Source organism: Chelonia mydas, chromosome 21 (assembly GCF_015237465.2).
Source record: "Chelonia mydas isolate rCheMyd1 chromosome 21, rCheMyd1.pri.v2, whole genome shotgun sequence".
Lineage (NCBI taxonomy): Eukaryota > Metazoa > Chordata > Testudines > Cheloniidae > Chelonia > Chelonia mydas.
In genome coordinates, this window is record NC_051261.2 from 2,493,476 (window position 1) to 2,516,599 (window position 23,124).

The window sequence follows — 23,124 nt, forward strand, 5'->3', positions numbered from 1 at the left end:
CTTCAAAAGTATGAATGCACTTGTAGAAGCAAAGTTTCCCAACTCTTCAATGTGTGCAGTCTTACATATACTTAGGTTTGGAATGGGATTAGATTTTTATCGGTAAATATCAGTACACATCGATTTCACCATATACACACAAACAGACAAAAAAAAATTTCTATTGATAATCAAAATTTAAGATAGGGAATGTAAGAAAAATGCTGCTTGAAAACGTCTTAGTTTGATTTAAGGGTATTTACTTGGTATATTTTGATGTGATGTTGATAATTTATGTTTTAATTGTTATAAACCTTTAACTTTTTGAATGTCTGCTGTCATTAAATAATTGTCTGACCTCCCATAATTTCCTGCAACTGTGAAAATGTAAATCAATAAAAGTGTTTTAAAATAAACATCAATATTCTCCACTGAAATTATAAAAAATTGAATTCTGCCAAGCCGACACATACTTCAGAGTTCTACAATAGCCGCCATCAAGCTGTATCAGATAATGATTTTATTCAAGGTAAATTATTTTGTTTTCAAGGTAAAGCATTTTACCTGGATGTCTGTCATTTTAATTAATCCTACTTTATAAATCATATTAACTGTATTCCAGGATATCCGGCTGGAATTTGCCCCTACTAGTTTCTTATACATGTTTAGCAATATAGTAACGTCCAGTCTCCAGACAGAACAGCCCCACTATGCTGAGTATGGCACAAACCCATTGTAAGGCAGCCCTTGCCTTGCAGAGCATGTAATAAAATAATTGCTCAGTAATGTAAGAAGAAAAAGACTTCCCCAAAACAAAGGAATGGTCTTTGGGGATTTGTTTTAAATATATCACCTAGCCAATCTCTGATGGCATTAGGAAGAAACTTTCTCTGTGGACAGGTTATTCCAGAGCTGCCTACTGGAGGGTTAGTTGCTGCTGTCTCCGAAGCAGCTGGTACTTCCGCTGTTGGAAACAGGACACTGGACCATTGCTCTGATCTAGTGTGGCATGTCCTATGTTTTTGTGACAATCTGCTTTACTCTATGAACAAATCCGCTACCATTTTCTGAAGGCTCATTAAGTGAAATTGGAGAATTAGCTTTTTACCCAGCTGCTGAACTTTTCATATTTATAAACACTTGAAGCTTTTGCTTATCTAAGAGAAAATGTGCATAGTTTGGAGATGTGCAATTCCCTGCCAATACGTAATGATTATAGTTCTACACTTCATATAAAAAATCTTAATGTGTCCTGTAACAAGCTGTGTGTGTCGATGCCAAGGGCAAAGGTTTCTTGCCTTGCTAATCTACATCTTAATTCATGGATTTAATGTGAAGGTGCCACATTAAAGGGGGGGAAAAGTTTTGGTGGTTTAGAATATGAACTATATCTGTGAGCACTGTCTATTTGTTAGATTGTATTTATACTATTGAATCAATGGTCTAAGCACTTCTTTCCTGGAAAACTAAGGAAATGTGCCGCATTCCTCCCCCAGCCTCCCTGATCAACATCAAGGGGGTAGAACTTAACGAAGCAGCAGGAAGATTCAGAGCAAAGAGAAACTCCATCCTAACTCATCCTGTTTCGCCTAGGTGTTTTGGCTCTTTTGGTGCGCAGGTTCCCCCAGTGTTTTGGTGTTATACCAATAAAATAAAAACCAGCAGGATCTTATTAAAGGGGAAAAGGCAAAATACCACATTTATTGTGAATACAGAAAGAATCATAGTAAGCAGTTAGTTATAGCTATAACATTCCATTCAATCTCATATTTATTCACACATTCATTCATACACACACACACACAGGTTCTGCAAGGTTGTTATCATAGTTACCAGCCTTAGAGTTGCTCATGCCAAGCCACTGGCCAGGTGGCCTGGACATGAGGAGGGAGCAGGGCCTTGTCAGATGCTCATCTGATGCTCCTGGAAGTTGGTTTGCAGAATCAGACCCCAAAGTTCTCAGTTTCTAGAGTCCATTTTTATAGGAATTTCTTCCTATGCCAGTCTATGGGAATTGCTTCATCATGCTGTTGCTGAATCAATCAGCAGATGGCACATTCCTGATGGCTCCATGCTGCCAGATGTTATCTTGTTCTTTGGTTCTCCCATCCTTGAGGCTGTTGGGTGGATTCCAGTCTGCTCTCCGGGGGTCCTCTGGTTATTTCCACTTGATGCCTTCTTCAGCCGATGGACACTGGATTCTTAGGCTGGCCCCTCCCTGATCATTCAGTTATTATTCACACCAAGCATCCATCCACATACATCCTCTATCTCTATTTTAATCACAATTGTTAACAAAGCAAGATGGATACAACAAAAGGGCGGGGAGTCTCTGGGTGCTGTTTCTGTTGTTACAGAGTATTGCTTTGAGTCTCTCTCTGTGTGAGTGGTTGTTACAAAGAGTTGCTTTGAGAACAGACTCTGTCTTAGAATATTAAATCTGTACTAACACAATTAGCAGCTTGCAAGTTTCACACAGAGAGGGAGAGAAACAGTATAAAAACCAAGAGACCTCTTAGTTAGTAATACCCTGGAATTTAAACTATGGAGAATCAAACTCATTTGTGATTTTAATACAGAACTTAATAAGATCCAACACTGGCGTCCAGCTGATAGCAGACTGCACCATCTAAGCACAGTGGGGTGAGTTAAATTGAGTTGCAGCTCCTCCTCTGAGTTCTCTTGATTTTTTTGTAGATTTGTCAGCCCCTCCAATATAGGATAAAGTTTTTTTTAAAAGTTACTCCTGGATGAGTTTATATACACACTTGCTGTACAGTGTTATCACATTCCTTGTTGGGACTATACTGTGGCCATGAGTGTCATACAAGGAAACATTAAGGTGCGATTAGAGCAAAGGATTGGAGGCTGGGATCTGCTGGGTTTTATCCCCAGCTCTGTCATTGTCCCATCAACTTCAGACAAGTCACTTACCCTCTGCCTCATTTTGCCCATCTCTAAAATGGGAATAAGACTTTCTATGTCACAGAAGTGTTGAGGGTTTACTGTATCGTGACATGCACTGAGGTTCTGAGATAAATGTAAGTGTAAACCAGGATTAGTATTAAATTTCTACTCCATGGTGGCAGTACAGCAGCAGGGATAATGCAGCCTGGGTTTGAGCTGAAGAAAGATGTGGGATTTCTCCATTCGTACTCCAATGGTATGAGAGATCCTGCTGCTTTTTTAACTCAAGCACAAACTTTTCCTGTTTTGTTTCTTCTAGTTCTTTGGGATGCTTCTTTCACCCTTCAGGTTCATTATGGAAAAGATTAAGCGCTTCCTGCCATCCAGTCTCTGGCATCAGCTGACCCAAATTTGACAGGAATGTGTTTTGCACAGTAATGAGTCCTGATATTCTCAGGAACCTTACCACCAGCTCCCGTTGGGCAATGGAGCACTTACCTGGCAGCTAGAGGAGTGAAACGAAGATAAGCTGCATTACTTAAACTGTTGTCTTCCATCTTGTTAATGGTGCTTAAAGTAACCAAATCCCTTGTTTGGCCTTAGGATCTATAATCATTTAAGAAAACATTTTTGTTGAACAATAACTTGTTTGCTCCCTGAACCAGATGTACAAGTCGATGTACTTTCTCTGTACTAAACTTCAGAACACAATAAATCAGGCAGATGTTTTCAGTGTTGGCATTTCCTTCTGAACTGCAAATAATTATACCTTCACTAGCCAACCTCCCTGGTTTAAGTATTCCTAAAGGCCTGAGTACAGTTCTGCACTCTCTTTATTAGAAGGCCACTTTTTGTAAGTAGCTGAATTTGCTGACCCTTTAAGTGGCTGTTTAAGACAGGTTACACTAGACAGTAAGCAGCATGAGCAGTCTGCTTATGTCATATCCCATAGGGTTACATTGCACAAGGACACTAAGGTGCAAACTTAGAAAAAGCTTCTGGATTCAGTATTCAGATCGTTCTTGGTTAAATGCTAAACACTCTGCCTTTGTTTTTGTTTTCAAAGTGAAAGGATTTAAGAATTGGCTTTTAAAGTGCCCCCAAAATGCTTGAGATACCTATATATGAGTCATTTTGTGAGGCAGGGACTGCTAAAGGTAGGTCCAAGATACATACTAGCACCCACTGATTCTGAAGTGTGAAAACAATGTAAACTTTGAGCACTCCTGAGCGGGATAGCACACTTACGTAGATTTCTACCGGTCAGTAATGAAAAAAATCTCCCAAAGGAGGTAGCTGGCAGCACCATGGCTTGGGACAATTGAAACGAGACATCCGGGGGAAAACTGCCTGTTTTGTGCTTACGGGGCTTGGGTCTCTGTTCCTCCTTATTGAGGAAACAAAACCACACTAAGCTTGACCCCTTGAAGTATGGAGGTCGTAAAAATGTAACATACGTAAATGTAAAGGTATCTGCTTTTGGGTGGGGGAGGTGTCTATTAATAAATATCAGTGTTTATCTGCATTCACTTCTGGAGTCCCAGGAAGGCTGTACAAGGCTGCTATCCTCACATTTCAACCATTTCACAGAGGTCTCAGGAGTGCAGCAACTCGTGATGCTTTTCACTGCACTCTGGGCACGTAACTCAGATTGTGGGGGCCGATAGAGTCCTCTCACACCCTGCTTCTTGTTACTGCCAGCCAAATGCAGAATGACTAACTTCTATGCCCTTAATGGAAGAAGCTGCTGCATATCCTCATGTTACTGTTTGGCAACACATAACTCCAGATCAGTAAGGAGGGGTTTGACACTCGAGGTTCTTTTGACCATTTCTTTAAGCGCTCCTGTGGTCGTGCTGCTTAATGGAGTCAGGGCTCCTGAGGAGATCAGGGTATTCTAATCGGTGCAGATAAAGTCCATGCTTAGCCAAACCTTTGATCCTGTGGAAGCATCCCCTCCCACCAGCCGCTCAGTGCAGTCTCAGGTCCTAGCCAAGGAACAGGTGGGCAAGGTCAGGGTCTGAAATCTGATCCCAGACAGTGGCAATGAAGTCTCAATAGGCTACATAAGGGATGTTTCCCCTACCGTTCAGATTTGCCCCGTAATTCCCTCTTGATGCAAGAGTTGGCTAATCCATGCTCAATTTGTCATTGAAGGACTGTGAAGCAGCCAGTCATTAGCACATCCATCCTTGAGTATCTCTTATGTCACGATTGTGTCTGAGAGAAAGACCCCCCTTTGGTAGGCACCAGGGCCCAGCATTATCATCTCCTACTGTACAGTTGCGTTAACGGGGCCTTTGCTGTAAGCAGTAGGTTAAATACTTGATTTCATTTAGGAGGAGTCAAGAGGGGAGATCTACAGAAAGATACTGACAAAGTTTTGGAGTTCTCCAACTACCCGTAGGTAATTTTCTCAACTTTTCCTTCCAGTTGAATATAAGCCAGTGGGGCTATTTCTCACTGTGGAATCATTGCTGTGATTAATAGACATGTTGTGCTCATGTAATTTCACTTCATGGCCCACAGGGGCCCAGAAGGTAACCAACCTAATGCTTTTTAAAGTTGAACATTTTCCAGCATTTGTGTGGGGTTATAAATGAAGCCCTGCCTCCCATGTATCATCCCAAGAGCTGCTTTCTCTCACTGTCCTCCCCTGACATAACAGTAACAGAAAGGGGATGGGCTTGTGCCGAAAATAGTGCTAGCAACTTCCCCTGTCATGCAAATCTGCTAGCCTTTCCACCGCTGTCAGGGATTCTTAATGAGGGAGCCGCTCTGCTTCATTTCTTAGGGGAACCACATATGCCTTACATAGCATTCCTTTGCCATTTGTGAGCAGTGTCCCAGCACCTGACCATACATTGCAATGCCATTTAACTATCCCCCAGTGGTATGCACAGGTACATCTATAGAAATGGGTAATGATGACTGCTCAGGGAAGATAGAAAAATCAACTATTGTTACCATGTGTTCCATTTAAGAATTTTGAAGCAAAGTGCAACACAATAACCTGAAACACACCCAGCTCCTCACGGCAGCGCACGTCCCATCATTTACCACCCGCACAACTACACAACCAGCCCACACAATAGCCACAAACATCATTCAAGCCTAGAAGTCTGTTGAGTCAGTGAGAAGTGATGGAAACAGCTGCAAGCATGGCTGAGAGTGCTCTGTGTTTCAAATATCACCAGGTTTGTTGTTCACCGGGCTTTGCAGTCCATTGCCCTCCAGCTCTTAAATTCTCAGCCATTTTGGGCTTTTTACACATGACTTTACGAATTACCCCTGAGACGCAACACAGACTTTCGGCTGCTTGCTTATCTATAACTTTGTCAGGACTGAGATTTCAAAGCCACCTACAGGAGGTAAGTGCCCAGATTCCACTGGAAGTCAGTGGGCTGGGATACCAATTCTCTTAGGCCCATTTAACACACTCAGCCAGGGAGCATAGTCTCCCTTTGTGGTGTTCCCTTTTTTATGCTCTTAAACTGAGGCCTGGATAAATGAATGATTCAGAGAAATAAACCTGTTTCTGCTAGAAATTCTCTCTATAATTTAGTCCCCTTTGCACAGGTATGAGCGTTTCCTGTTTCTGCAACATCTATCAAATAAATCCTGTAATTAAAACGATTTCCACTCACTGACCTTCTGTGACTGATGCGGCATTTTGCGGGTTGCAATATGTTTCTGTGTAGCAGGGTCTGTGTGAGACGACATCACTTCCTTCAGGCTTCTAAGCCAAAGAGGGAAGGCCCCTGGTGAAGCAGGATTCCTGGTGATTTATTTACAACACTGCAAGCCTTTTGTACAGGTGCTGTGCCACTGACTTCACTCTCATCCATCAGCGTGTGCGTAGTGACAGCGCTACCCCCGGTGTGGGAATGCACTGCTCACCGAGGACACGGGGGGCCAAGCGCAGTGTAAATGTAATGTTGGCACGAAGAAAGCCCTGTCCTGGCTGGGGCAGTTTTGCTGCAGCCTAATTCCCACTTACTGCGTCCAATTTATTTATTCCCCACCCCCTCATTTTGGAATTGCTGTGAAGGTGCCAAGGCTCATAGATCCCTGACTCTGAGCGAGGCAGGGTTCAGGGGTCACAGGCAAAACCATTAATAACAAGGGGCAAACGGCTGGTTTATATGTAACGTGAAGCTTTTTACTTATTTCGTTTTTGCACTTTGGGGGCTCGGTCTGGTTGCTTACGGAGCACTTGGTGTCTGGTACCTATTTTGGCTGAGAGCAGGCAATTGGGTTCCTACAGGGCTTTGGAGGAATGCAGCAAATTGTTCTCTGGTGTTGTAATTCTGCAGCAGTAGCTGGAGCTTATTTGTCTTCCAGTTATTAAATACATGCTCATCCTTTTTCTCTCTGGGAAGCAATGGGTGAAAACCTCCAGAAATACAGACTGGAGAGGGGTTAGCGGGTGGGGGGTGGTACAGGGGCCTGCCTCGCTCCTTCAGCTGGATCACAGGTCTCTAGTACCAGCAGACTGAAGAGGTTAAAAAGTGAGCTAGTTCCCCAGAAGGAGGTGGATGCTCTTATTGGATTCCCATGGTCATAAATTAACTGAACCTATCCTTTCGGGGCTGGGGGAGAGGACCAGCACTCCCCAGTTTGCTAGTATCTGGTGCTGGGGTGTGGGAGCCAAGGCCCAGGATTTCAGGGTCGGAAGGGCTGCAGAGGTAGGGGGTTCCTCTCCCGAGGGAGCAGAGGACAGGGCGGCTGCTGAAGGTGCACAGAGAGCGGGAGGTGAGGAAGAGGTGCAGTATAAAGTCCTGCCCAGCAGCCTATGGGCAGCGCCAGCTTTCCATGTATGTTGCACTTCAAAAGAGCGAACGGGCATCTCGTTTGCCTTTGGGCAGCTGGCTTCCACTGTTCTTTATCCAGGTTGCAGTGTAGGGTGATTGCCGCTGTGCCCTCCGCTCTGGGGTTATAGAGATCATGGCAGCAGAAACCCACGCCCACCTTGAACCCTCTATGGTCTCACTCCGTCCGGTCTCCTGCCACCCATTCACTCTGCCTCCCTGCCCCATTTCGCCCTTCTGGCCACCAGCCTCCCTCCCTCCCTGTCGGGGCACCGGGCGCCCTGCCGTCTGTGGCTTGGCAGAGGCGGGTTGCTGTCTCTCATGCTGCCCGTCTCTTTTGAGCTTTGCCTCTCCTCTGAGCCACGTCCCCTTCAGTCCGGATTGGAAACCTGCAAAACCCTTTCTGAGCCCTTCGGTGCACGGAGGATGCTGTGTAACACACTGTCTCTACCATAATTCATGTTATTAGGCTGGTTCCATGGGGCTAATGTCTCTCTCTCTCTAGGTTTCAGAGTAGGGGATCTCTTCTCTTTAGTCTTTGGCTCCTTGTTTGTTTGGTGAATTCCTGGCTCTAGCCCTGGAGCATTGTCCAGTGATGCATTCCTCTGTGCTTGTTAGTCTCTGAATTATGCAACCACAGCTTGGGCTCAGAAACACCCTGCTGTCTAGATGTTCCCTGTAATCCCGCTGTAGGCGATCATCAGTCATTCAGCGGACTCTGTGACTAGTGCGTTCTCTTGTCCTGAGTCATCAGCTGAGACTCCAGGGCCGTAATCCAGCCCTTCCCCCTCCTCCAATGCTCTCTGGGGCAGCCTCCCATGTCTCATGTTCAGTAATAATGGACTTGGAGGCGGTAACCAAACCAAACAAAGTCCTCCCACGTGGGTCACAACAGGTTATGCAACAAAGGTCCCAAGAACTCTGACCCTGGGGCTTGGCGCTTGGTCCCTGCTGGGGGGGAGCATGACTGCTTGGTGAGCACATGTGCGTACCCCCTCCCAAGGTGACAGCTAGTGGCTGCTGGCAGAGCTCCTTGTGTCCACACACACACACACAGGAGAAGCGCACAGCATGGGCTGTTGGCTAAGTGTACAAATTGTTGATGGGTCTATGGCAGCAAGGAGGCACTTTCAGGGCTGGGGCACATTGGAGCATCCCCCTGGCTTTCCTTAAGAGCCCGTTACTGACCTTAACCATGTCTTGTAACTAGCACCATGTTATCTACGAAGAGTGTGTCATTGTGTAGCCAGGGTGCAGTGCTGGCTCTCGCTCATGCCCGGCTTCTGAGGAGGAAAATTCTGTAATCAATCTCTGTCCATTTAGAAGTGTAGGATACATCCAAACGGTGCTTCATTTGTAATGAAACCGGTGCCCGGGCTCAAGCAATTGTTTTACATTCATAACTGATGCAGCAAGCCTAGAGTGCCAGGGCTCAGCCCTGGCACAAATTAAGCACGGCATCCTACTTCTTACCCAGCCTCATTATGTGTCCTGTCCAAGATCTCAGCTTCACAGACATCCATTCAGAAATCCATCAAGCAATTAATTCTGCTGCTTGTCTTTTGGTTCAGACAGGCCTTGATGAATTTCAGGATGATTAGCACATGATCTTCCATGGAGGGCTTTCCATACACTTAGCACAGATCACTTAAGAGAGGTTAGTGAGTGAAATCGAGTATCCCCTGACAAGACTCCAGCCTTAGTAAGCTCTTACAGATAGAAAACATCTGCTTTCTAAGGAGGCTTGTGGTGAATGGAGGGGGAGTTTGTCGGTCCCGTTTGTAGCAGAGTGCAAGGGAGGTCTGAATTTCATTAGACCTGCAAATGGAAAGTCTCCACATTAAGCACGAGAAGGTAGTTCCATATAGCCAACTTATTTCTAATTGCTAGATATTTAATTACTAATCCCTTGTCTGATGATAGAACAAAGGGCAAACATTAGCTGTCTCACAATGGCCTCTGTGTAGTCACAGACGGGTGGAGAGGCAGAGGGAGTTCTCCAAGGCTGCACAGCAAATTGGTTGCAGAGCCAGGAGAGAGCCCTCTGCTAACCATCCCTATCTAGGGGGAGGGATAGCTCAGTGGTTTGAGCATTGGCCTGCTAAACCCAGGGTTGTGGGCTCAATCCTTGAGGGGGCCATTTAAGGAACTGGGGCAAAAATTAGGGATTGGTCCTGCTTTGAGCAGGGGGTTGGACTAGATGACCTCCTGAGGTCCCTTCCAACCCTGAGATTCTATGATTCTAACGCCACTGTCCTTTTCTGTGCTACTTTGGACATGATTCAGTATCATTGATACAAGCTCCTTTGTTTATGCAAGCAACCCACTCAAACCCAGGGAAACGTCAGGCATCACTGCCTGCCCTGTGCCTTATCCCATGCACGGCTGGGAAAAAAGAATACATTTCTACATTGCTAGGTCTGAGATGTGCATGCAGTCCTGCTTGGACTCCTCCTCAGGCCTTAAGCAAACCACGCAAGGCCCAGCTTTCAAAGGTGTTAAGCACCTGCAGCTCCCATTGGTTTCAGCTGGGGTTGTGCTTGAAGATCTGGCCCTTAACTCTCCTGCTTTGGTCTTGCTGTTTGCAAGACGGGGATAATCCTGCGCAGTGCTGTGCGGGTTGATGAATGTCTATCATGCTAAGGACCATCTTTGTGGGGAGAACATAACTTTAACATTTCCTGCCTTCTGTGCAGGTCACAAGCACCCAACCTGAGTGATCTCCTAGACGTATTCCAACATTGGTTCACACACCTGCCTGCACGGTTTCTCTCTACCCGGGTGAGTGCCTCGCACAGATCCGGCACAGCTCATCCGAAATATTTTAGAACTTGTTATTGCCTTTTTGGGAGAGTATTAAAGCTCAGATTGTATTTTCCCAGTCCCTCAGATGTCACACTTCTGCCCTGTTTAAATAGATGTAAGCATCGACAGAGGAGTGACACATCCCCTACCTGCCCCTTGTGCAACCAAGTCACTCCCTAATTTTGCATTAAAATTCACCTCCCCCACGCATCTCGTGTCTACCATGCATTGTAAGCTTATTGGAGCCAGAATTGAGACTTTTGTCTGTAATGTCCTATAGAAAAAATGATTATTTTGCCTCTGGCTGCTCGTTCCCCTTCATCCATCTCCAGTAATGTCCCTAGGAGAAGCACACATTGGTAGTGGTGGATTGTTTCATTTGCATTTATTTGGACCCCTGTGATTTTTGCTTCCTCTTCGACAGCGTGCCTAAAAAACTAACCCAAAAGGCAGGGCGGTCTTGTGATGCACTAGAGTGGGACTTAGGAGATCTGGCTTCCGTTCCTAACTCTGCGACAGACGCCCCTGTGTGCCCCTAGGCAAGTCACTTAGTCTCTGTATGCCTCAGTTCCCCACCTGTGAAGTGTGGAGAATACTTCCTTTTTCTCATCCTTTGTCTACCTGGTTTATTTAGGACTATACATTCTTTGGGGCAGAGACTGTCTCACACTAGATATGTGCAGCCCCCAGCGCAATGGGGCCTTGATCTCACTTAGGGCCTCTAGCTGCTTCTCTAATAACTGCTAACAGACATCCTTAATCCACTGCCCTGTGTCATTCTAATTCCCCGTCATGCAGGGGTGGGGAAGGCCACAATTACCAGTGCTTGAGAGGCTTGCCCCTTCAGCTGCTGCCCCACCGTGAAATGATGCTTTCCCAAGGTTAACCTCGTAGAGTTGGTGTGGTCTGCAGCTAGGAAGGGAAAGCCAATAAACCCCAGTGGCTGAGGCAGCCTGCCAGCATTGTTGGATGGTGCTCAAGACTTTTTTCTCCATTGCTTTAAAATATTGAACACCCACGTTCAGGGAGAAAAAATATTCCAAGGCTTTAATGGCAATTCATGATGAAGGTGCAGCACATGTCCTATCATTCATCAGGTGGGCCTGTAAACCAGCAACATCGTATTTCTGCCAGAGGAGCACTCCCGAAAGGTCTGCAGGGAGACGGAAAAGTTTCTTCCGCTCCGAGGGCACTGGGGTCCTTTCTGGCCCATTCAGGGTGCATTACCCACATTAGTTTGTCTTAAATTGATGGCAGGTGGGGCTGTAATGAAGATAAATGAGGGGCGCTCTTCCTGGTAGATTAGATCTTGCACTGGTGAACACGTCCGCTACAGCAGGTTTGAAATGCCCTGGGTGGAGTACAAGCCCTTCTCCTCCCCTTCATCTTCAGGAATTCCACCAACACCCTTTGGCGAGGAAACAAATCGCTGTGAAAATTGCATAATGTCGGAAACCCAGAGGAGTTTGGGAAGCCCAAGGGGAGGCACCAGAGATGAACAAACCTGATCTTGAACCAAAGCCTTGCATCAGCTGAGAGAGGCTGGGAGCTGCTGGTGGGGGCTCTACTGCCTAACATGAGCACCGTTCAAAAGAGAAACCGCCTCTGCTCCCTCTCCGCTGGCTACAAGGCCCAGAGTGAGGTAAAACGGAGATCCGGGGACAATGGCTTTGCACCATGGCCACGCAGAAGTGAACGCCTCTGCTCCAGTGCACGGTGCGTACATTGTCGTGTGCCCCTGAGCCTGCTGCTTAGGGAACAGCTGCTAAAATGGCTTGTTGTTAACTGGGATGAAACATGTGAGTAATAATCGCAAAGCGAAGGAGTTCAGGCGCTTCGGCCTGGCTTTTGGAAGAGGCAGGTTTAAAATCTGGACTTGATAAAGCAAGGTTGAGAGAAGACTTTGTCCTGCCTGTCTAAAGGACACATCAGTGCCTGGAGGCACCAGCCTTTTGGGCAGTGGAAACCCAGTGCACACATGGCGAAAGCAATTTCATCCATCACAGGAGTTCAGCAGGGGCTGGTAACGCACTGCAGATACAGACTGGGCCGTAACAGATGTACCATCTCGTAGTGCTGATGAAATGCCCCCTCTAGTCCGTGTTCACACACATGCACCCATCCAGTGCTGCACGGGCCCTGCTCTAGGCTGGCCGAGGGGTGAGTTCTTTGCCACTGCATTTCACACAAGACTCTAGTTAAAGTTTCAGCTCATTACCTTGTCTATATGAAAAGGATTCGGCAGGGGCCAGATGGGGAGCCCCTTCCACACCTGGGCATACCACACCAACTTGCCACGCGGAGCCAGGGATTCACAGCTTGGCTCACCAGCAAACGCTTTAGATTCCTGGGATGCGTCTAGGTAAGCTGGTTCCCCCACTACTTCAGCCTAGTCACTCCTGAGGCAGAGCTGGGTAAAATCACAGTCCAGGGCAGGAGCTTCATTCCGAACAGTGAAACGGCACAGGCGTGGTTTAAAAATAATAATTAAAAAATCCCTTTGCTTTAATCCCTCCCTACCCCCGTTCTGCTGGCTGCATCTCTAACGGCTGAGTGCTCAAGGAGGCTAATCATCAGAGAGTTTTCCCAGCTCTCTGAGGCGTGGTGGAAATACAAAGAGGTACAGAAAACAGACAGGACTCCCACCTGCCCCCCCCCTTTTTTTTTGCAGCTGAAAAAAATGTAACCGTTGAATTGTCCATTGCCATGGAAACCAGCGGGCCATGTTTCCAGGGAAGTTGGGTTTCATTCCAGTTGCTTTAGGGTTATGATACCTTTGCAAACTTGCATGAAAATGTACAGGGTCAGCACGCCGTTTACTCGCCTGCCCTTCAGCAGAATGATTGATCCTGGAAACCCCGTGACACTTTACTCAGCCATCACACAAGCATGACTCGCCCTGGGCAAATAGGGACGCAAACTTGGGGAGGAGAGTTTAGCGGCATCCTTAACAATTTGATTCAGTATCACGGCATTTCATATATATTTCCTTTAAAGGACTTGTATAGAATGACACAAAAACGAACTATACATGTATCCCAGTAAATACACTGCTGCAAACCCACCAGGCGGGAGGTAGTGTATCAGACACACTACATCACAGTTAACTCCTACGGCACAATACTGCCCACCACAAATAGTGGCCCAGTCTATATGCAAACATTACACTGGGTTAGCTAAATCCGTTTCTGAACCAATCTAGTTACATTGGTGTGAGCTGCTGGTTAGGAAAGTCTTAAACCAGGTCACAGTGGCTAACAAATCAATGGAAAGCACCTTAAACCAAATGGAGAGTCTCTGCACTCCAAGGCTGAGCTGACTGAACTATACTCATTCAGAAACGTAGGTAGTTGGTGCAATTTCTGTGTGTAGACCAGACCTAATTTAGGGCTTGCGGTGGTGGGGGGCCAGGGGTAGTGTGTGTGGGGTGCTAACAAATATTTTTTTCTATCAACTTCAATTCTGGTCAATCATGTGGAAGTTTTAGCAACTCAGCGAAGCTCTGGAGGCTAACCTAGTGCACTGTGCAGTCAGGCGGCTTACACTGAGACCTGCCTGCCATGAGGCAGCCCGCAGTAGGGACAGGAGGCTGGAGTATATGAACCATTGGTCTGTTCTGGTGGGACATGTCTGGCATGCTGACGATCTTCACGGAAAGCCAAGAATGATCATTTCAGGGGGTTGTGGTGGAAATCTCACTGGAAGACGGCACCAGGCTTTAAGCGGAGTGGGGAAGCAGGTCGGTTTCTATACTGGAGACTGTGCAGAGAAGCTCTCGCTCCCAGTCACATGTGTAGTAATGCACAAAGCAAAGAGCGCTGGTTTCTGATATAAGTGTATAATGAATTTTATCTTAAAATAATAAAGCAGTATACACAACATACAATGAGTTTTACAAAGAGCCACTGTTATATTAGTTTACTTTAACACCTACCAGTATCTTCACAGACTCTTTGCTCTCTTTCTCTCTCACTCGATGGATATTTTTTTCCTTTAGCAGTTATTCAGATTTTGGGTGACAATTTGCAACTTTGCCAGTCATCTTCATTGAGGAGTGGAAGAAAAGTCCACTTACAAAGAGCTGCTCTTGTCATCTTATGTCTATAGTGCAGCCGTGCATTAACATGCTGGGTCTGTTTGAGACCATCAAGCTTCCTTAGGCTTTGCAACATCCTTCCTTGGGCCTTGCTAAAAACAAAGCAAAGAGAGAGAGCTTTCTGCAAGGATTTCATTGTTCACTCTAGGTTGGTGATGGTGGTTTGGGGGTTTTTTTTTTGGTTTCCTGGTGAAATTTAATTTATAGCAACAAAATTCTTTAGGGACACGCAGGGACCAGTCACTCACATTCCGATGATCGGTCTCAAGTTCGTAAGCAGCTGCACTGACCTTTTGCAAGATGACAATGGGCAGAGGAAGCTTCACAGTTTACGCAGTGATTGCAGACTCCTTCTAGGGAAGGGGATAGTTTTGCTGAGCAAGTTGGAAGGGTCCACGGTATCTCCTGGGAAATGCAGTCCTGTCATTAGTGCTTTGCACAATTAATTAAATAAAAGCCATGCAGCTGAACTGCAGCTCCCGGAATGCCATGGCCCATGGAGCACAGGTCGTGCCTGACTTTGCTTTTCCCTCTCTGGTTCCCGTCTCCTCACGTCTGGTCTAACCACTCGGCCCGCTTCGGTGCTTTGCACGTGTGCACATCAACGGTGTCCTCGCACTCCTTGCAGCGCACGGCGCAGCACCAGTGGAACTTGCACTCGCACTTGGTGATACGTGTGACGCGGGTGGTGTCATAGCCCCGGCCGCAGCACATAACCTCACAGCCGTCCGTCCCACGCGACAGCTTATGGCACACGCGACCCGCCGTCCCCAGGGAGCCTGTGGGAAGGAAGCAAGGGTTCGTTACACTGTCCCTGCTCAATCTCGCCGTGAATGAAAACGCTCCATGGTGGCCCCTTGCATAGTTCTTGGGGGGATGTCCCGCCCATTGCTATCAGGGGCTCTCTGTCCATCTAGACTCTAAGGTCTGTGGGCCAGGGCCTGCCTGTTTTGCTCTCTCTCTGTACAGCCCGTCGCATGATGGGACCAGGTCAGGATTGGGGGGCCACTAGGCCCTACTGCAATATAAGCTGGAGAGACTGAGTTCAAACCCATGCTGTTTTAGCAGTGTATGAGCTCCTAATTTACTGGCTTTACATGGTAGGTTCTTGGGTGCAGGGATTGCACTGTGCCTTGTGGGTTAACAGCAGTAAGTTTACAGATCTATGGACCAATTGTCTTTCTGCATTAGCATTCAGCTCCCCCGCCCAGAGAGGACGTGACTCCTTACACAACAGCCCTGGCATCTTTCTATGCAATGCAGAGCACAATTTTCTGGATGAATTTTCAACCAGCTACATCCTTGATCCATGTTTCATTTGTATCCTGTGGCTCAGAACTCACAGAGCAGATGGATTCAGAAATAGAGACGCTTTGCCCCAAGCTGCTCTGAGAACTGGCCCCCATGGTAGAGCCTGGTCATACGAAGTGGCCTGCCTTGAAGTCCAGGATCCTGTGTTAAGCCCATAAACAAAAGCACAAGCGTGGCATCTACTGGCTAGTGCTCAGGAATCACTGGGACCCAATTCCCCGTGATCCTGCACCTCAGGCTGATGATTAGACCAGTGCAACATGGGTGGGAACCACTGCCACGTTGGCATGGTGCCATTCCACACTCACTCTCCACTCGTGTAAATGACTGCACCAGGCGCAGGGAAATGGGGAATTGGCTCCCACACATGAGGGCCTCTGCATGCATGGACCTAAATGGGATCAGCTAAGCCCCCTTAACAGCAGCAGGGAAATACCTAGTCATGCATGCTTTAAACACCACGGAGAGCCACTGCTACCTTAGCCCCTCCTGCTGCCCTGGGGACCTTCCTCGCACTTCTACCTGTGTGCACAACCAGGGCTAGCCCTGGGCTCAGGCTCTCCGCTGCTCATTTGGAAAGCGCTGCATACCCGGGGTGATTTCCCAGCTGCCTTTCCTAGCCCAGAGCCTTCTGGCTGCACCAGCTCATCAGCCAGAAGGGCTGGGAAGCCAGACCCTCGTGGCAGCTCCTAGTGTGTGAGAGGCGGAGATTTGGAAGCAACCTCCTAAAATGGCTGAAACTCTCCTATTAAACACCCCCTCAGATTTGCTAATCTTCCCTGCCCACCCCACCCCACTCTCTGTCCATGCACTAATCTGTTCTCTGGGCCAGGTACAGGCCACGGCTATCCCCCTCACCCCCCTCTCGTCTTTGCTGTTTGGCTCTGCATTCCCTGGGTTTGCTCTTTCGCTGTGCCTGGTCCTGTCTCCCCTGGGGTGAGTTAGTCGGAGCTGGATGGAACACACAGCAGCCCTCCCTTGAGGCAGGTATGCAGAGAACTCTCCCCACTAGCGCATGTCAAATTCCCTTCACTTCTGGTTTAATTATCCTGTATGACGGCTGGAGAGGCTGAGTTACTAGGAGCAAAGGTTTATACACAGCAGGAAGCTACTGGACCTGGGACCTGTACCAAGCCATTGGCAGACAGCTGGCTTGAGTGTCCAGTTAAGTGGCCCTGGCCAACCCCGATTTAGAAGTGGAAATGTCTCACTCCAGTTGTGAGGTCCTCTGCAGGGCTAACGGCCTTTGCAAAGCTGTTGCAGCTGCCAGTGAACTGGCATGGCTGCTCTTATCCCACACAGCCTGGACGTCCAGGCTTCTCTGGTCACACAAAGAAAAAAAACAAGGATCGGGGCCTGGTGCTGCTCTGAAAACCCCATTGAAAGGTTTGTTCATTGCTCTCTGCAATGGTCTAGGTAGGTAAGGGAGACTTTGAGTGACTGAAGATCGCTTTGGAAGATTTTGCTTAGCTTTGCCCTGGTGCAAATGAATGGGGTTACTCTGGATTAACACCAGTGTAACGGTCAGCCAGACCGGCTGACTCCCAGCCTCTGAAATGGAGACAGAGTTTAGATAGGACTAGTTTAAACTTGCAGGTTTAAACTAGGTAAATGGTGAATTCTCTGTAACGTGAAATCTTTAAACCATGATTTGAGGACGTCAGTGACTCAGCCAGAGGCTAGGGGGCTCTTTCAGGAGCGGGCGAGGTGTGGTGGCCTGCAAGGTGCAGGAGCTCAGACTAGATGATCATGATGGTCCCTTCTGACCTTAAAGTCTATGAGTCTATTGGCGGATGCTGCAAGGTCTAGTGGGAAGAGCAAAGAACTGAGACAGGACTTCTGGGTTTCCAGCTCTGTCCTCTGATTCACTGCAAGACCTTGGGCAAGTTACTTCACTCCTCTCTACTTTGATTCCCACTGCGGTAACACAGGGTAATACTTACTAGAGGGGGGTTGAAATTTTGTCAAAAAGAATGGTTAGTTTTTCATTCAAAACTTTTATTTTTGACAAATTTTCATGTTTTCATTGAAAACAAACAAACTTTTGGGTATTAAACTGAAACTGTGCTAGATTTGGGGGTTTCATTTTTTTATCAAAACCCTCTCCCCTTGGGGGAGGAGAGGGAATTCTTTCCTGAGCAGCTCTCGTCACTTCCTGCTATGCAGGTTGATGTTTGTGCAGCGTAAAGTGCTTTGCGAGTCTCTGATGGAAGGGGATAGTGTAACCCACACACCTCCTGCATGTGGTGTTTTGACCCATCTACGGGCACCAAGCCCACTTAGTGAGAGAGATAAAATGAGTCTGCTCTACAGCCTTAGCTAACAGCCAGTTGGCCTTTAGCTCATGCAGTGGAGATTCATGCACTAAGCTCCAGAGGTCCCAGGTTCAATCCTATCTCCCGGGGACTGCTGGCATTACACTAGTGCTGTGTGTGGGTTTAGTATTTGGGACACGTTTTAAACAACCCCCCCAAAACAAGCAAGGCTGAAAAGTCAACTCATTTGTGTTTCTTTTCTGACTGACTTCATGGTGCACGGCACAGCCAGGACGTCAGGGCATGTCTACACTGTAGCTGGGGGTGAGCCTTGCAGCCCAGCTTGGCAGGTTGTCTGCACAGCATTTTGGAGCCCGTGGCAGTGAGCCTCCTGCCCCGACTCCACAAACTTGGGCTAGCACTGTAGAGACAGCTGTGTAGACAGCCGTGGCTGGGACTCTGACGCCTAGGGATGCGGGCGGGTTGGAGAGCCTGAGCTCCAGCCTGGGCCACAACATCCACACTGCTATTTTTAGCAAGCTAGCTCGAGTGCTTGTGTGTGTCTGTCATCCGGGTCCAGGAGTCTCGCTCCCAGCTGCAGTGTAGACGCACCCGCCGAGTCCAGCCGCAGAGCCCTGCCGTGCATGGCTGCAATCGCAATGGAATTCCAGTTGCATGATTAATGAACCATGTGGCTATTTGGTTTTAATTTGCTGTGTTGTTAGGGCTTTTTAGAGCTAGTTGGAAAACGAGTCATTGTGAAACGTTTTTGAATTCTTTTGCTGCTTTTTAGAATTTTTTCACAAATTAAAAATTCAGACCAAAAAACCCCCAAATGGTGAAAAAAATTATTCAACAAAATTTGAGTTTTTTTTCCCTACTGACAATTAAATTTTTAATATTAACTTGTCAGAAGTGTGTGTGTGTGTCTGAGTGAGAGAGTCGGGTCAGAATATGCCCTGGGCCTGGCTTGATGATTCTTTTGTTCCTCTTTGTGAGTTTAAAAGTACAGGCATGTCTGAAGTGGCCCCGGCTTGCTGTGAAGGTTATACCAGGATGGCAAAGTTTGTGGTTGGTTTATTGTGTGTTTTGGTTGATTGGAGCATGGCTTTGCATCCGGAGGAGAGTGCATGGTATTTACTGAAACCTTCGTGCTGCTCCATGGGGTTGCCAGGTGCCAAAGGCAGCAACGAACTGGTCGTGAGCGACTTCTGCCCTGTCAGTTCATCCAATTTGCCGCCGGCGTATGCGCCCCCTGCTGGCTTGATTGCAACACGGCGGCAGCTATGGCTGGGCTCCCTCCACATGGGGCAGAGGCCAGCCGTGGGTCTGCATGTGTGTGTGATGGGGTGGCTGAGGTCAAGGGGACTGGTGGGACTAGAAGGTAGAAATACCTCGGGGCTGCTGAGGCACAGAATAAATGTGGGGCGAGTGGCTCATTTAAATGTAGAAACCGTTTGTTCATTGCTATTTTCCTCTCCCACAGATTGCCTGGGTACTGCACGGCTGGGTCCGGGGAGCTGTGCCCCTTGCCAGGGAAGCCGATGGCCGGGCAGGGCTGTTTGACCTGGTGGACAGAACCGTCACACAGGAGACCGGTGCTTTCGCTGCAGAAGCTGAGTAACAGCGACTTGGGCTTCTCTGCACGTCACCCCAAGCCCGTGCGGTGTGGCTACTGTGACTCAAAAGCCTGCAGTAACAGCTCGTGCACACCCTGCCTGGCTGCGTGCTGGAGCAGTGTGTCCACGAAGGGCCTAGGGAGTCTCCGATCACATACACCAGAATTGGGGCAGCTGAAATTCTAGAAAACCGGTGCAATGCAAATCTCTGTCCCAGCAGCATTTCTGCCCCTTGCTCACGTCTAGTGCGGGCTGCTGCCCAGGGACCATGCTGATACCTTGGCGGGCAGGTGTGGGCACCAGCGGTTGGGCAGCAGCTGCCTGGTAATACTGGGGGATGGTTCCCTGATATTCCTGGGCCCTCAATGCACTGTTTGAGCATATAGGGTAACCAGATCAAACCCGTGCTGGTCAGAGCTGGGCCCTGTGCTGTGAAGGGCCCTGGTGGTGGGTGGGTGGCAGAACGTGGGGAAAGGCACTGGGACATTTGACAGGAGTTTCCTGAGGCCAGTAAGGCGAACTCCAGTGGGCTGGCTCCCCCCCGGGCTGTTGGGACTCCGAGCTGATTAGTACATTAGGCTGGAAGCCCCAGAGGAGAAGTAGCCACCACCCCCTCGCTCAGTTTTGAGTGACACCCAGCAACAAGCAGGCTTACAAATGGCTGGGGGCTTCCCAGAGCGGGGCTGCCTGTGTGGGGCTCTTCTGATTCCTTCCCAGCAGCAGTCTGACAACTGCCATTCACCATTTCCTCACACCTGGACGTTTGTAGGCGTGGAGGGGACAAGATTCACAGCCGACTGAGCTGGTATTTTGCTGAAGCCCTCCCCTGCCCTGTTGCCTGAGGCACCTCTGATTTCCCAGGCATACAGGACAGAGCCAACCCCCTTCATGTCCTTCGTGCTACCTACAGCAGCTCCCATAATCCCTTGCTTTTCAGCCTGGCCAAGTGGCAGCTGTCTGCCAGTTGCACTTTCACAATCACAGACTGTTCTGGCTGGGAAGATGCTGTTTGGTTTTTTATTTTAATTTTTTTCTTCTCATGAGAAATTCCACAGTAAACACCCTCAGGGGCTGTTTTGCAACTCACTGGTTTTGTGGGGCCTCTGAGGGCAGAGAGAAGGGAATAAATATGGCTCTGAAACCTGGACACCTCCCACAAAGAGATGGAATAGCAGAGAATGCACAGCGTATGCTGTAGGTTACTCTACATTCTGCCTTGCTCTTGCAGCCCCGGCCCCAGTTCAAACCTCACTTTTTGCTAGGCAGCGCTCTACACATGCAAGCCAAATGCCAAGCAGTAACTAGTGTGGCTGTAGCATGTCGGTTCCACGATATTAGAGGGACAAGGTGGGGGAGGTAATATCTTTTATTGGACCAATTTCTGCTGGGGAGAGAGACAGTTCTGGGCTAAAGAAGAGCTCTCTGTGGCTCGAAAGTTTGTCTCTCTCAGAACAGAAGTTGGTCCAATAAAAGTAAAGACCTCACCCACCTTGTCTCTCTAAGTGGTAACAAGGTGAGATAGGCCTGCGCTGCCTAAATTTGACAATTGGGCTGAGAACGAATAGTTCAAGGGGTGGGTTGCTCTTTAATATGGGTTGTGGGAGTCCTACCCTGGGTTAGTGGGAGGCTGCAGGCCTGACAAAGGGGTGTGAGATGTTTTGCTAGATTCCCCGCCGCACCGGCCATGCAGACAACTGTTGGGGCAGGTTCTTACCTGCTGACTTGTCCATCACACAGTAATCAGGAGAGTTCTCAAAGTACACCAGGTCTGTTTTGGTGGGTTTCCTGAAGTTCTTGTTGGCCACGGTGAAGCCGGTGCCATCCTGATTCATTATCACCTGGATGGCCCCGTTGTATTTCTTCCTAAGGTAATCCCCAGTTTTCCGAAAATCTGACATTGCCAACCAACAAGTCCTTAGGGTGCAGGAGCCGCTGACTCCGTGGCATTTACACTCCAGCTTCAGGAATCGTTTTACAGCCTATGAGAGAAAAGAGGCCATGAGGAAAAGGTAGGGCCGACACAGCCCATTGCACTCACGTCAGTCAGATCCCAGCCACGGATGTTCAGCCTCCTGGAGTTGCTCACTGTTTCGTGCCCACGTGGGATGGTGGTAGCTCATGGGAAGAGGCAGGGAGTTCTGTGAGCCTTCTCAGAAGAGCCAAAGGGCGGCTTTGGAAAATCATGAAAGACTGGCTTTTGTGAAGCCCCCTGATCACCCCAGGGAACCGAGCAGCAGGGACTGAAGGTAGAAGGTCTCTGCCATGCCACAAACCTCTCTCCCCTTGCAACAGCTCTGACACCAAAAGGCCACAGGCATGATTTACGCCAGGACACGTCTCAGGCTATGTCTACACTACGCAGTTTTTAGCGACACAGCTGTGTTGCTACAGCCATGTCGCTAAAAGGCGTGCAACGTAGCCGCTGTTTGTGCCGACAAACAATTTCCACCCCCCACAAGCAGCGTTAGCGTTGCTGGCAGGAGAGCGCTCCTGCCGACAAAGCACTGTTCATAAAGCATCGGTAAAACTTTTGTCTTTCGGGTGCGTGGGTTTTTTCAACGCCTCTGAATGACAAAAGTTTTGTCGTTCACTTGCCAGTGTAGACAAAGCTTCGGTTGAAAGCAGGTCTGTGGTTCTGCTTGTTGTCTTGCCCTGCGGCCGTTTATCCTGGAATCGGGGTGGGAGGAGTGATAAGACTGATTGAGAGAAGGAAGCTTTCAGCATTTATGAAACTGAGTTCATGGGCTGGGGACAGGTCAGAGGTTAGGCTGTGTCCAGAAGGGGATGCCCTTTCACAGACCCAGGCCCGACTTCAGTGCTAATGGGGTGTGACGGTCAATAGTATTATGTTCACCATTTTTACAAGACTATGATAAATGTTGTACAAAGTATGGCTTGTTAGGTATCATTTGAAACGTTGTAATCTGCTGAACATTATCGTCCTGGTAAAATGTGTGTATCAACTGTGTATGTAAAGTCACCAGTTTCTACTGTATAACGTTGCTGTAACATGTTCCAGAGTCAGACAGGCAGACCTAAACCAGTTCTTCAGGGACACTGGCACACCCAGACAGGTATCAACACAGTCACCTGGGTTATCACTGAGTTCAGCGACCATTCTCCAGCAAGGGAAGGTGTGAACGAGAAATCTACATTTCATCACAGGGACAGTTCAACACTCACGTCCTCAAGACACTACTTGGCACCAGCCCCCAGCTGGGGGTAATCCTCAGAGGGGAGAGTGGTATAAGAATGAGTGACAGTGGCCTCAAATCACCTCTCTCTCCCTCATCTCTACTCATGGCAGCTGCAATGCTGGAAAGACAAAGAAAGCATCATTG

At 48.1% G+C, this 23,124-nt stretch overlaps 2 protein-coding genes across 2 annotated transcripts in view; one reads left to right on the forward strand and one right to left on the reverse strand.

The window, feature by feature from the left end:
* ST7L (suppression of tumorigenicity 7 like) overlaps window positions 1-12,259 on the forward strand; it is a 49,839-nt gene extending 37,580 nt beyond the window's left edge. Inside the window, 5 exon segments of the mRNA XM_043533643.1 lie at window positions 11,895-11,922; window positions 11,925-11,991; window positions 11,993-12,034; window positions 12,036-12,168; window positions 12,170-12,259. Of these exon segments, the coding sequence (XP_043389578.1) occupies window positions 11,895-11,922; window positions 11,925-11,991; window positions 11,993-12,034; window positions 12,036-12,168; window positions 12,170-12,244 (345 nt within the window). The 3' untranslated portion in view covers window positions 12,245-12,259.
* Window positions 12,260-14,321: 2,062 nt separating this feature from the next.
* The window catches only part of WNT2B (Wnt family member 2B), a 42,645-nt gene continuing 33,842 nt past the window's right edge, over window positions 14,322-23,124 (reverse strand). The window contains exons 4-5 of the mRNA XM_037885071.2: window positions 21,498-21,762; window positions 14,322-15,377 (exon numbers count right to left, since the gene is read on the reverse strand). Coding sequence (XP_037740999.1) covers window positions 15,148-15,377; window positions 21,498-21,762 — 495 coding nt within the window. The 3' untranslated portion in view covers window positions 14,322-15,147. The remainder of the gene's footprint in view (window positions 15,378-21,497; window positions 21,763-23,124) is intronic.